At 38.6% G+C, this 14,791-nt stretch overlaps 1 protein-coding gene across 10 annotated transcripts in view; it reads left to right on the top strand.

Moving 5' to 3' along the window:
• The window catches only part of CLIP4 (CAP-Gly domain containing linker protein family member 4), a 32,655-nt gene that overhangs the window by 7,229 nt on the left and 10,635 nt on the right, over positions 1–14,791 (top strand). For 9 of the 10 annotated variants that reach the window (XM_040611677.1, XM_040611685.1, XM_040611680.1 and 6 more), the window contains 7 exons: positions 402–541; positions 1,455–1,548; positions 2,302–2,463; positions 5,775–5,893; positions 7,816–8,052; positions 11,383–11,518; positions 12,257–12,397. In XM_040611677.1, coding sequence (XP_040467611.1) covers positions 402–541; positions 1,455–1,548; positions 2,302–2,463; positions 5,775–5,893; positions 7,816–8,052; positions 11,383–11,518; positions 12,257–12,397 — 1,029 coding nt within the window. The remainder of the gene's footprint in view (positions 1–401; positions 542–1,454; positions 1,549–2,301; positions 2,464–5,774; positions 5,894–7,815; positions 8,053–11,382; positions 11,519–12,256; positions 12,398–14,791) is intronic. The other variant, XM_040611687.1, reaches the window with a different exon arrangement.

Genomic DNA, 14,791 nt, shown 5'->3' with positions numbered 1-14,791 from the left:
GAAATCGTGTATGCATTTAATCGCAGAGCTTGAGAGGCTTGTCGGTGCTTGGGAACGGCTTAGAATCAGCAGTCTTCGGTTAGCTTGAAGCAAGAGTTAAACCCTTATTGGCATAATCACTGCACATCTCTGCTAGTCCTTGCCTAAACTTAAAATCAGTCTTGCAGTACTTGTATTGGTTGCTGCTTCACAGCTTGCTCAAAAGTATAAGCAAGACTTTAGTATTAAAGGAAAAACAGAGCAGGTATTAAAGAAAATCTTCTAAATTAGTTCAACATTCTGATTTTCGAGTGTGATTAGCTGTGAAGTGACTCGCTCTGCTGTTCTTTGCCTCTCGCTTTGAACGACTGGATGCATGTTAAAACTCACAGTTTACCTGATGATTCCTTTTTTTTTTACAGAGTTTTCCTTCTTTGATCCCAATGATGCAGCATGCCAAGAAATACTTTTCAACCCTAAAACATCAGTTTCTGAATTGTTTGCTATCTTAAGGCAGTGGGTTCCACAGGTGCAGCAGAATATTGATGTTATTGGGAATGAGGTGAGGCGTAAATGAAGGTCCTTGAATGCTTTCAGTGTTAAAGAAATACGATGCTGACAACGAATAAAAATTGTTCATTCAGAAGCAGAACAAATCAAGCCTGCAGATACAGGTTCTGCCTTTTAACAAGTAGTTACTGATCAGTGCCTTGTATTCCACATGTTGACTGCTCTCATTTGGAAAGAGAAAGATAACAGATAAAAATTCGGTCTATTTGGATAGATGGTAGAAAGAAGGTTTCCTCTGAAAGCAGTTGTTGGGAGACCCCTGACCTTGGTGTTTCTGTTTCCTGCTTAGCAGTAATCATAAACTCCAATAATACGAAGTTTGGGTGAAGCCTGACCTCAAGGGCAATGTTTCCAAGGCACAAAATAAGTGAGGAACTGAAATGTCTTCGCAGCCTGCAATAGGCTGCATTCAGAAGACATCTTGTTTCTAGTAATTCATCCTACTTGCTTATTTTTCTTTTTCTCGATTACAGGCTTTTCTAGACAGGTGGGGAAGTATAGCAAAGATTCTTCCTACTGTAATGTAACTGGGGGCTTTTTTTTCTGGGAGGGAGAGATGGCTGAGAGATCGGAGAACAAGGAGAGAGACTTCATAGAGCATGTCATTTGCCTATTGTTCAGTTAAGCAGTTAACTTCCCAGCATGTGAAATGTATCTCAGAAGAATAATATAAAAAAGCTTTAAATTCTGTAAACAAGGAAGGTTAGTGATACTAATGTAACACTGTTTATTACATTTATGCATGTTGCTCAGTTCTGCAGTTACAGTGTGTTCTGACAGGTTTCTTTTTTATTAGCCCTTGAAATGAATCCAGGAATCAATATATCTGAAATAACTTACCAAATAATACAGATGTCAGGGGTATGCCAAAGCTAAAATGTGCTTGTTTTCCACTTATCTGTCAGATCATTAAAAGGGGCTGCAATGTGAATGACAGAGATGGACTGACTGATATGACTCTCTTGCATTACACTTGCAAATCAGGGGCTCATGGTATTGGTGAGTAAAGAAACGCCGTTATAGATGTAAACCCCAATTAATTCACAAAGGCTAATCCCACTGACTATTACAGAATTTTTCCTTGCAGTACATTTTTAATTTTTTTTTTTATTTTTTGGCTCTTCCAGTGGCCATCAGAAAGGAAGATAGAGTGCTGTAGTGCAGTGTTATGGCTGTGGCAGTTAGGAGTAAGTTGAGTTAGTGGTATAGGTACTGCAAACAGTAATACCAGCTTAAACATATATTTAAAGTAGCAAAGGTTGTTTTGGACTGAGGTAGGAACTGTAAGCTATCGACAGTTTTCTTCTATCAGTGAAACCAGAATGTTTAGGTGCCTGGCTGGTATTTGCCTTTTCTTTCACCCTAATTTTGTCAGAAGAAAACAATAATCTTTGTTTGCATTGTTACGATTGTAAGTACTGGCAGTAAGAGTATATTTAACTCTGGTTTTAATAGCCCTATTTTTTTCTTCTATCAGATACTAAAAATCCCTGGGTTTGATGGGTACACGTTATTTACATTAGAAATAAACAGGTAGTGTTTTTAAATATTAGAGGTGTCAGCCCTTTATAATAGGATGCAGAAATCTTTGCCTTTTAATTGTAAAAAAAAAAAAAAAAAAAGGCATAGTAATTGTTCTGCTGTAAGCTTTAGGGGTTTAACGTACATTATGTGTTGTTACGCATAAGCATGTGCATGTCTTTAGAGGTCAAATATACCTCCAATGCATACTTCACACAATTTCCCTTGCAGGTGATGTTGAAACAGCTGTAAAATTTGCGACGCAGCTGATCGATTTGGGTGCTGATAGCAGTTTACGCAGCCGCTGGACAAATATGAATGCCTTGCATTATGCTGCCTACTTTGATGTTCCAGAACTTATTAGTGTTATTTTGAAGAATGCAAAGCCAAAAGGTAGGCATCTTACTTTTATTTCATGTAGTTGTCTGCGTTTTGTTACTGTTGACCCTAAGCTGGTGTGTAGTTGTCTTCAAGTGTGGGCTTTGTTTATCTGTCATAAATAAGTAATTTCTAATTTCTTATTATTTTTTTTTAGCCAGCCTCACTGGTTCATTTTTCTCTTAACCTAATTTTTTTCGTTTACTGCAGTGAGTCCACTGCTGGTTTTTGAACTTGAGCTTTGTATAGGGTGGTGAAGTATCTAATAGAATGGAAAGTAAACAGGTTAATTCTAACTTGTTAAGGACTAAGAGAATGTGTGTAGAAAGCCAATGATGTAACTGTTTTGGTAAATTCTTAGGGTTTTTAAGATTCCTTAAACATTGAGAAGTATGTTTGAAATGCTGGGAGAAGGATAAAGGAGAAGCGGGGATTTGGCAACAGCCTGTGGCAAAATAGTGACTGAAGCAACTTTGACACACTCATTTTTCCCACTTCTTGGCTATCTAGAAGGTTATGTGTGAGGAGGAGTTTGACTGTAGTGTTTAGCATAGATAGATAATACCCTTCGGAATGATCATTGAAGGACTGATAATCTGAGCCCTATTTATACTAATGCAAATGAAATACAGAAATGGTTCTGAACCAGAATCATTTGTTCCTAATTTGGTCAGGATATCAAAACCAGTAAGCAATTTTAATACTAAAATTGTACAAATGTTAATTTGCTCTACTGAATATCCTTCTGATTATGCCATTTTCTAAAATGATTAATGTCCTTTTTTAGCTAGTTGTAGCTAAAGACTCTGTCTTAAAATTTTGAGAAGCTGATAGGTTTGTGGAGTACTCAAGGCTTGCTTACCTCATCCTGAATCATCATGGAAGTAATTGTTAAGCAGCACTGTTACTGGTATGACATGCTGAAGAGGTAACAAGTGTAGACTAGTAACAAAAGACAAAATAAGACTGCACAGCAGTTAAGTCTGTGCCACATTTCAGTAGTCTGGTCTCCATAATTCGCATCAGCAGATAGGTCTGCTCTCAGACCTCGTTTGTGTTTGGTGCTCTCATCTTCTGTGCAATGCCTACAGAAAGGGTGGGAATTTGCTCAGGTTTCCGAGAAAACCACTGGTTAAATGCCTTGGCAGTTGGCAACTCTTGGATAAGCAGATGAGGTTTTTTTTTAAATCTCAGAAAATGTATAAAATGATCTGCCCTGTGACTTGAAAGCAATGGATGGTCTAGATAAATATCAAGAATGATCTTAGTGCCATACTTCATCAGGCAGTTTGCAGAGAAGGGAGGATGTGCGTAGGAGACAACTGTGCTTTGGAGGGTTCCATACTGAACTGGAGAAAAAAATTTCAAGACCATGGTATACTGAGTCTGAGACACCCACCGTGAAACAGCTAGTACCGCAGATGTTTCCTTCTGGTCTGCTGCGGAACTATTTCCTTTACAATGCTCTGCAGTTAAATTCTTTGTACAGGTTTGCTCATCAATTGTTACAACAGAGAGCTAGTTTGATCTTAGACTTTTAGAGGTTTTAAATATAAAAGTTGTTAAAGGCTTAAGAGTTAGCAATGTTGTGTGGTGCCATTAGACAATGACTGTAACCCACATAGATTGCTAATGACGGACCATTGCTGCATATTTATTTCCCCTGGATAGTTTGGGGGTAGTTGCTGGGTGACTAGGTGTGTGAAGTATGTGTTCCTTTTTGTCACTCTTACTATGCCAACTTTAGAGCAAAAATGTAAGAAAAGTGTTTTAAAAAAAGTGTTTTTTTTAAAAAGTGTTTAAAAACTCCAAGCATGAAGCTTGCAAGCCTGAGGAAGTCACACTAGTCTAATGAAAAAAAAATAATTAAAAAGTATGTGTCATTTACTTTTTAAAATAGTAATAGGTGCACCTGTTGCTGACTGAGTACTGACGTTACTGATCAGTATTCTGCACACACAGGAGAACCAATTTGCAGAAAAATACTAGATAGCCTTGTTACCGTATTGGACATGGAAGTTTCAAGGGCTGTGTACAACTACACAGCTTCTACTCACTTTTAGACTGGTAACGGTCCTTTGACATTTGGTATATGAAAGGTACATCTGAATGCGTAGCTGTTGTTACGATTTCATCATGTCTTACATGTGTGTGCCAATGGAATTTAAAATAGCTAAATTTGTATTCATATTAATGCAATTGTAAACCTGTTAAATTTGATCTCAAATTTGTTGTCTTTATAAAGTTGAAATATCTCTACAGACAGATATATTTATGTATCTTCTATATATGTTGATGTTGTATTTGCCCCTAAAATATTTAGTATAACAAAGTACATCCCAACTGTATCGACACCCTTACATAGTTTATCACATTGTGAGAAGGGCTAGTGGATTTTGGGACGGAGGCTGATACTGCAGAATACTAGGAGGCTGTACAGCTCTGAGGTGGGAAGTTTTATGTTCCTTCCCAGTATTTCAAATTGCAACATTATTGGTAGTACTTTGTTGGCTTTTGGTTTGTGTCTTAAATCAGCTGGTACTTTTAATTAACAGTCATACACATAATTGAAACAAACTAACATCTCTTTTGCATATTTAGGAGAGGAGCCAAAGACTAAACAGACATTAAAACTCCAGTGTTCTAGAGCAGTGATAACTTCATAGCAGATTGAAAGATATATTGGGAACAACTGATGGAAATACATATTATGCTAAATCTCTTCTGGTCAAATGCAGTGCTCCATTTTCCAAACTATCAGTGCAAGAGCCTTCAGAGTGCAATTCTTTGAAAACTAAAAAATGATAAAAATCACTAGCTCTTAGTTTGTGCTTGGCTATTCGTAATTAAATTGATGTAAAGTAGAGGTATAATCAGTTCTCCCTTGCCCCACTGCCTGGTCACAAAGGAAAATAACTGGTTGCAGACGCATCTCATTTCAACATTTGACACCTAGAAGCAATAAAATAGAAATGTTTCAGAAACATCAGTTTACATGCAAACCTAAAGTTACTAGCTTGTTAATCTTAGCACAGCAGATTTGGCATCCTCAATAGCAAGAATTTTGCAGTGAAGTCATTGATATTATAAAAGGAATGAAAGTAAATGCTCATCTTCCAGGTCTGTTCGTGGTATAAATAAACAGATGCAGAAAAGGTTGATATTCTATGTAGAATTACTTCTCATATGCATTTAGTACATAAATAATAGTGTCTTTATATAAATGTTAACAAAACCCGTAGAATTGAAAGCTCTCTCAAGGAACCTGTAGGGTGAATTGTTTACATAACAGACTTGCATACCTCACATGTGATATTTAATTGCAGATGTGGATGCCACCTGTAGTGATTTTGATTTTGGAACAGCTTTGCACATTGCTGCATTTAACCTGTGTACAGGAGCTGTCAAGTGTTTACTGGAACATGGAGCGAATCCTGCCTTTAGGGTAAGGAGTTAGGCTGTAGAATCACCAGCAAGTGAAAAAAGTACCTGGAAAAATTGAACAGTCTGTCCAGGATTTTGGCTGAAAATGTGTTACCTGGAGTGACAGTGGCTCAGTTAAATTGCAACTCCTAGTGGACGATTCTGTATGCTTTGTCATAGTTGTGTGTTTCAGTTTGTATTTTTGCGTCACAGCCTAGCTCATTAGTTCAAATAGCTTTCGAGATGATGTTCTGTTTGTTGCTTGAACTTTCACTGGTTAATGCTCCTTTGTGTCTTGCAACAGTTGTTCTGGCGGTGGTGGATCTTTTCAGAAATACAGGAGTGCAATCTGTGCCCTCCAGAAATGCAGTGCATTGCTTAGCAGTAAACTTAGTCTTAACATAAGTAACCGGTAACGAAGAAGCATTAACTGCTGTACTTACTAACCAAATAATGGGCCTGAGTTACAGTGTGAGGTGCCGCTCTATGTGCCTAGCCACAAACCTTGGGTTTTGATTGGCTCTTGTTGGTTTTTGTGGGCGGCTGTTGTTGTTGTTGTGTTTGTGCCTTTGTTTTTTTTCTTTTTTGAGATACTGCCTATGCTAAAAAAAATTCTCCATTTTCAAATTCAGGTGTTTTTTTTAAATGAGAAATTATAATTGTTTTAAGGGTACTCAGAAGTCATTATTTTGTGTATCACTTAGGATGTGAAGTCTTCTGGAACGTCATTGTTCATACAGTTCTTCACGATACTTCAGCTAGATCTCTTTAAAAATGCTGTATTTCTTCTTGGTCTCCTTCTTGGTCTGTAGATTTTTAAGGAATGGTAGGTGTTTAATTCTTCAATCCCACAATAAAGTTCTGCCCAGAGACAGTATGTAGAGTTTGCTTATATGAGGGCAGCAGAGTGTAAATGCTGAGTAGTGAGGATTATAGTTTTCCAGGGTTGAGCAGGGAGATTTATAGGGGCCTGAGGGAAGGCTGAGCTTTTATTCTGTTTTTTAAGGAAATAAAGCAAATCTAGTCTTGCTTTGTGTCATTCCCTCTTGGAGCTTCTGGTAATTTCTGAGTTCAGGGGCTCAGCTGAGACCGCTTTGGAAGACTGAGATAATTGTTTCCACAGGCGGTGTGAAAACGGGCAGGTAGGCGAAGATCCATGCTGATGGCTTTGCTGAAGGAAGCGTAGGTAGAACTTGCCACTGTAGCAGCCTGAGAGGCCAGGGGTGTCCTCGCTGTCTGGCCAGCTGGGCTGGAGTTAGGGTTACCTCCAGGTGAGCTGGTACTGGGACAGCTCTGGCCTAGGGTGGGTGTCACATGGGACATGCAGGCAGTCACAGTCACTGCTCTGGGAATGGGAGGTGTTTGGGAAGGACTCTGTCCTTAGGTCATCTCTCATGGAATAGCCTGTATCTAAACAAACCTGAACAGATTTATTCAAATATTTATGTGAGACATCACCTTTGTGTATTCTGTACGCGCAACGTATATTTGTTGAATTCTGTCTTACATTTGGAATAAGTCTCACCAAGGAGTAAACTATACAGTAGGTAAAGATAAATTCTTTGGGAGGTGTTAGCTTTAGAGTATTGGCGTTACAGACCGTGATTCTTGCTTATTTTCCTAAATCTGTGTTCAGGCACACAGATATATATATATACACACAGGTGGCTTTCTTCATGTGTTCTGAGTACCAAGAATGTTTTTAAGATGAAAAATGTTGGTAACTTGGCACTTCTGAAAATAAGAGGCTGTAAATACGAGTTTATAGATCCAAGGATGTTTTGGCACCCTGATTTGAAAATGTGGATATTTTTTATAGTTGTTCATATGCTAGGAAGAATATCTAATAAAGAGGATTAAAAGCATCATAAACTTCTATGGTTTTGTCTGACCGGTTTTATCTTGTCACAACATTAAATCCTGTGCTATGTTACATTTCTACAGAATGACAAAGGGCAGATCCCAGCAGATGTGGTTCCTGATCCGGTAGATATGCCACTGGAAATGGCAGATGCAGCAGCCAGTGCAAAAGAAATCAAGCAGATACTGCTGGATGCAGTGCCTCTCTCGTGTGACATCTCAAAAGCCACGATTCCAAACTGTGATCATGTCACAGGCAAGGCCATGCTTTTATCGCTTGGCTTGAAGCTGGGAGATCGTGTTGTTATTGCAGGACAGAAGGTACGATGAGCAACTTGATACTGCCCTTGTAATTTCTGGACAGTTGATTAGTTTACCCCTTTGGAGACATACCTCAAGTTTGAGGGCCTGAAACTGGAAGGTGTGAGCTCAGGATGGGAGTGAGGATCTGCTTACAGAAAGTAGTAAGCTGAACAGTTATGTGTTAAAGGAGGTCACTGCTGTGTGTGGAAAGCTGCTTAGACAGGCATGGTCCGCATTTTGTATCTGTAAACAATTTTTTAAGGCTCCTATAGTACTTCCAACCTGAGTGGTTCTATGATTCTGCGATCAGCATGGCTGAGCTTTTATTAACAGATTTGGCGTCACATCAAAATGATGGTAAAACTTACAGATTACTTCATGAATTGCCCAGCTTCCAGTTATGAGCAGGCGTTTGTGAATTACCCCTGATAGTCTCCCGAAGGCAGTAAAAGCAAACTTTAATTCTGCTTAGCCTGTAGGAACCCAATTTCACTGGTGCAATGCAGCTAAAATCTTTGAAGAAATGCTGTGCCGATGGGGTTGTTACATGCTTCTGTGGAAGTATAAGAATGTAGCCAATACTGGGCCAGCTTTTAAAAAGGTACCTCGCTAGACAGGTTTTTAAAAATATATTTAAAAAACGTACCATTGATATTGCAGTTAGTATTCATACCTTTTGTTTGCTCTGATAGGAAGAGCTCTGGAACAGTTTAAGAGTGCTAAAACTCTTCTAAAGATTAAAATATTTTTCTGGTAAATATTGAAGGTATTTGTGAGCAAAATTTTATGTTTGAGTAGCTTTACCCTGATAGTTTTTATAGTATAACTTCTGATTTGTAATTGTCACAACTGAAGAGTTCTAAAGGGAACTCCACCACAAGTGCAAAGCAGCTTCCATGCTGTATTTTTGTTTGTATTCTTGAAATTGGGTCAGGAAAGGCAAGGGAATCGCTACGCAGGAGGCATTTTAACTGAAGCACGTACAGGAATCGGCTTATTCTTTAGAGACAATAAGCAGTTCATGGCCGTTTCTTTTACAGAAAGGCATTGCACAGTGAGAGCATGGGGAGATAATGTAACTGCAGGTTAGTGGGGGCTTTCTAGCAAGACAGGGAAGAAATTAGTCCTCTTTCCCTCAAGTAAGGCCCACAGACCTGTTTGTACTGTAATGTGCTTACTGCATATGGATAAAGCTTCCCGAGTTTGATGACCTTTTTTTTTTTTTTTTTTTTTTTTTTTAAATTGAGTATGCGGTTACAGTGTTTTTTAAGAAGTTGTTGGAAGCTAGTTTTCTGCTGCCAAAGGCTAGCAGGGCTTTCCAGCTGTCTTTTTAAGGAAGCCAAAGCCATCGTACGGCAGGTGGGAAGGAGGAATGTGATTGTGCTTTTTTGGTCTTCCTTTTCCACATTTGCTTTCCTCCCTTCCTTTCTTTGTGTGCGAGGAGCTGCTCTGCATTACTCCCACATGGCTTCCTACCACGTTCTCCATTCTTGTGACTGGAGAAGCTGATCTCAGCCCTGCCTTCCCCTCCCCTGTGCTACTCATTAACGTGTGCAGGGTGGTGCAAAAGTGAGAACAGGATGGTGAAAATGGTGCCCAGTTCTTCACCTTCTTTTGGATCAGTTCTCCTTTTGGGAACGTGGAAGCTGGGACAAGGGCACTGAAACAGCAGCATTTTTATGAGCAATGTTTATGGATTCCTGTTCTCTTTCCTGCATCTGCAGTCTCCTAATAGATCAGCTTTAATGAAGCCTGAAAGCCAAACACAGTAGATGCCAGAGGGAAAATGGATTCCTCTCTCGATTCCCCCTGCACCTATCATTCTAGCTGCCTCACGGGGTAGGAAGCGGTGTGAGCAGGTGTTTGTGTGTACGTGATCTGGGGTCGGCTGGCTTCATCGGCTCCTGGTGATAGATGCAGGTTATCTGAACGGCTGCTCAGCAAAATGGGAGCACAGTGAAAGTAGTAGCTGGGAGAAACCTCTCTTCTCCTGTCCCTGCCCTGTTTCTCATGTGTCAGGTGTCCTCTGCTCCTTGCTTGTGTGAAACTGGAGCCTCAATTTTACCATCTCCACCTCCAGTTTAAGATGCCTGCTGGTCTCTCTGCTCAGCCAGTGCCCTCCAGCTGGTGCCTGGAGAGCAGAGGAATCTGTTGGGCTGCTTGGCTAAGCTTTCGCTGGCTGAATTTGATCTCTGGGTTGGTGGCTAAAAAGTCTGCGTCTAGGTTAGTGTGATGTACCTGCTTATAACAATCAAGTTTAAAGGAGATCTTCAGAGTAAAAGCAGAACAGGCTCTGGGTCACGTTTATTTCTTCTTAAGAAAGAGTAGCTGGAAGGTTTTATCATAAAGAAAAAAATGGTTTCGTTCTGTGTACTCTCTGAGGGCTGGATTAGACGGTGAAGTCACAGCAAAAAATGAACTAATAGTATGAAGGTCACATGAGATAATGAAAACTGAGCAACTGGAAGATCAAAGTGTTTTTTCTACTAAAACTAATTTAAAAATCAAATATTAAAATGAATTTAAATCCATGTTAAATGCATCTCTGTTAGTTGTTCCTCCCTTCTTTGGTTGACGTGTGTGGGCTTACAAAGTATGTTTGTGGAGGCTGAGGTCCACCGGCCAGACTGGTCTGTCTTGATAGTCTTGATATACTTACCTGTTCAGAGTATATAGTATAGTATATTTTGAAACAACACAAACTGTTTAAAACATTTTCTGGCTTTTAAAGTTTTGTTTAATCAGAAGGAGGGAATAAAAGACTTAGAAGTCTTTTCCAAAGAAAAAATCAAGTAGGCTCTGAGGTTTACCCTTGAACCTCTGAGATTTGATATATATATATAAAAATTATATATAATTATATATATAATTATATGTATAAATTTATACACACAGAGATATATTTATAGATTATTTTTTTTTAAATCTGGTATTTCCATGGAATCTCCAGTTCAGCAATATATCTAGCCATGATTCTGAAAGTACAGTTGTGGAAAACACTGGAAGTAAAGCTTCTTGTTAGGCATATATGCTCCTGTACCTTGCTGACTTGGAGCTGTATTGTGCAGTGGTGCTTAATGTCTAACTCTTGTCTGTTATGAGATCTGTCAATAACCACTGCGTTTGGTTAATACAAAATAGACACACGAGGGCGAAAATGCTTTGGAAAATGCATTTGCTGGCATTGAAAGGTAGGAACGTCAGTAGTCGAGGGAGGTGGTTGCGTTTGTATTTCTTTGTTCTGATCAGAAGCTTGTAGATGACTTGCTGTCTCCATAAATGGTGCTACGTTCTCATGAACAGTACTTGCTTAACAAAGTCATTCTGTGTTGATGCTTTTTGTGTCAGGTTGGTACATTACGATTTTGTGGCACAACGGAATTTGCCAGTGGCCAGTGGGCTGGCATAGAGCTGGATGAACCTGAAGGAAAGAACAATGGAAGTGTCGGAAGAGTCCAGTACTTCAAGTGCGCACCAAAACGCGGTATAGCCTTACATTTTTTTCTTAGATTTTTTTTTTTTTTAAAAAAAACCAGAATTTTAGAAAAGGTCTTGGAAGATACAAACCTTTTGGGATAACAAAAACATATGAAAAATTCCGTTGCTTTTCTTCGTAGTGCTTTGTTTGTTTGTATGCTTTATTCTTTTAACTGTTCCTAGTATTTTAACTACAACTATTTGCAAAACCACAGAAACAACCAACCAGTCACAATTTCAGTTTATTTCCTTGAAACTGTGAGGCAATCTTCCCTGTTTTTCTGTCTATATTGTTGAAACTATCTGTTTTGTGTTGTAACAATAATGGCCTTGTTTCTTTACCTGCTTTGTCTTAATTTTTTAAGATAGTCACACTTGTAGTTGTTTTCTAACTTTCAGCTTGAGGTATTTTAATCGATATTTCATGGACACTCATGATACACAAAGCCTTGTGTTCTGTAAGAGTGGAGACTGATTGTTACCGTTAGGACAAAAAGGAGATTGTAACCAATGGATTTTAGTGACTTCCTGAATTACTCTGTTCAAATTGCTTGACAAGCCTTTTGCTTTCACTGTTCATTTGAGCTGGTTCTTCCTACCTTACGAATTCTTTGACAGCACGGCAAGCTGTGATCGTGGCTGAAAAAAACCAACCCTAAATTGATGTAAGAGATGGTAGGCAGGAAGTTTGGTTACATTAATATTACCCCTGGTTCTGTTTTGGCTCGTACAATTTTCTCTCCAGGTATCTTTGCACCACTTTCTAAAATAAGCAAGGCTTCTGATCACAGAAAAAGCTTTGTACGAAGTTCTTCCTTGCGGTCTTCACCTTTGGTCAAATCCAAGAAAATTGATGTGACACACGTAACTTCCAAAGTGAATTCTGGTGAGTATTTTCTTGTATGTTGAGACAGGATAGAGAGATACTAGTCTTCAAGAATTAGTGCTAATCCTGTAAATTTGTTATTAAAATATTTGCTTGGAATTAGTTCATCACTTGGGATGAGAAGATGATAGGAAATTTATTAACAATGTATTCTCATTATTAGAAGTTCACTAGGCTGTAAACTGGTACTGGAAGTACGTTTTGTGTAGCTGTTCAGTGATTATAGTGATCTGAGGTACTATAAGACAGGTTATAGTCTTTACATAGTCTATAGAAATAAAAAAGTTCACCACAACATTTATTCTTCGGTCATTAAAGTAATTTCTGATTGACTGTGATATCAATTAAATGCCTAAACTTATTGTGATTCCATTTACGAAGATCTTCCTGGGTAACTTGAAACATCTCACTGAGATCAATGAAAATGTAGAAACTAATCTATATACACTTTTATGTATAGAAGCTGAAGAAATTTAATTTATTTTCTGGCAAAATTATCAGGGAACTATTTAACTGATTTTTATTTTATCTGCTAATTAAGTTATCTGAGTAAAACCAGAGGCAAATTAGAAGAGAAAGGATGTCCTTGCAATAAGGCCTCAGTCTAGTGATTGGAGTTAGAGGCTCAGTCGCTGGCTCTGTTTTAGTTTCTTAGTAATTTACTCACATTTCTTAATCCTTCTGTGTTAAGTTCCCTCCTGTGTAGTGAGTGCGATGCATCTTTTCTGTCTGTCTGTACTCCAAACACATTGGAACCGTGACTCTTCTACAGTGCCCACCCTGCGTCATCTGGTCCCGTGTCTGGCCAGCAACATTGTGATGTCATTAAATACATTACATTCGCATTTCTTTTGCCTTTTGAACCCTTTTTAGGTGACTCATAGTAAGGCAGCGCAGCTTAAGGGGTAGAAGAGATGCATACGTTCTCCTCAAATTTCTTCAAGCACCCTAAACCACTACACACTTTACCAGTAATAGGCAGGGTATGGAAACAACGTGCCAGGCTGGCGGAAGAGGTGTATTTGGGATGACTTGTGTAACTCTTCTCTATGTAGACCGAGGGGGAAGTCTGCTTTAATTATGTGTTTATACAATTAGCACATTTATGTGTTAACGCATTAAATTAAGCTATTTGTGAATGGACATCTTGCATAAAAAGCTGCTCACAGTAATTGGTTTGTTGGGAGTCTTGCTGAGGAGCAGATGCAAGCTGACTTTTTCTGTTAAATATTTTTCAATGTTTGATTCCGTTTGTGGTGAACTGTTTGTAACTCATTAAACTATAATGGAAAGGGCTGTTCCCTTGCTCGCAGGCGGTGTGTTCCAGGCATAGTAGGCAGTCATAGACCACCTTTTCTGCCACAAGGGTGCATTTGTGTCTTTGGAAATTTTAAACGTTAGATACTTTGATTTAGTTGAAAGTCAGAGTGAGTTAGGCATCATCCGCCCAGCAGAGTTTACATCCACTAACAGTAATCTGGAAGGTGCCATTTCCTTGTCTTAAAAGCTCCGTTAGAATTAATTCGCCTGGCTGATTCACTGGTGGAGCGAGAAGATAAAGCTGCAGAGGCAGGGCTTTGTTTTGCAGTGTTTACGCACATCACCAGATTACGTTTCTTTCCTTTAAACTTCGTCCCTGCACTACGCTGGTTTGTAAGGATGCAAGGAAAATTAACGTGCTTTTTGTAGATATGGTTATAAGCTGCAAAGTGAAATATAATACTGTAGAGATTTTCAAATTTGATGTGTTTCTCGTGGATTTGAATAATCCATCAGATTGATGATAATCGGTCTTTTTCACGTTTTTAGGAAAAGGATTACTGGGATCAGATTGAGACATGTGTTTCCAGTTACAAACACTAGTTTTTTGATCTGGTGCCTTAATGGCTGAACGATAAAATTTGGGAAAATACAGTATATTTGCAAACTAGTTCAGTCCCTGTAGCTGAATTAAGTCGACAGACGTAGTTAAATAAAAAAGATGTGATTTTTCTTTCATGACAAGGAGGGGATAAATCATAGATAAATAAGCTTGTTCTTCATTGAGTTAGGGTAGGAAACTGTCAGAAATGCAAGATGACTGTTCACAAATTATCACTTATGTGGCACTACTGGTTCATATGCATATCATGACATTGTTGCTCTAAGAGTTAGTCTTAAAAATCGTGTTGGCCTACTTGGTTATTTGCAGACTGATTGAAGGTTTGGTCTCGCATCTCAAAACTTGTTATGTGTAATCTTTAGTGAAGAAATTATGAAATTATTATTAGTGAGTAGTTGACCTTAAGTACTATAAAAGTGAGTGTTGTGTATATGATAGACGTAAATGTTTGAAGGATTTGAGTAAAACTCCTTCAATATAAATGTTAATATTTTGCAGGCAACTTGTTTATT

This window comes from Falco naumanni, chromosome 12 (genome assembly GCF_017639655.2).
Source record: "Falco naumanni isolate bFalNau1 chromosome 12, bFalNau1.pat, whole genome shotgun sequence".
NCBI classification, from domain to species: Eukaryota; Metazoa; Chordata; class Aves; order Falconiformes; family Falconidae; genus Falco; species Falco naumanni.
This window is presented reverse-complemented; position numbering and strand designations above follow the sequence as displayed.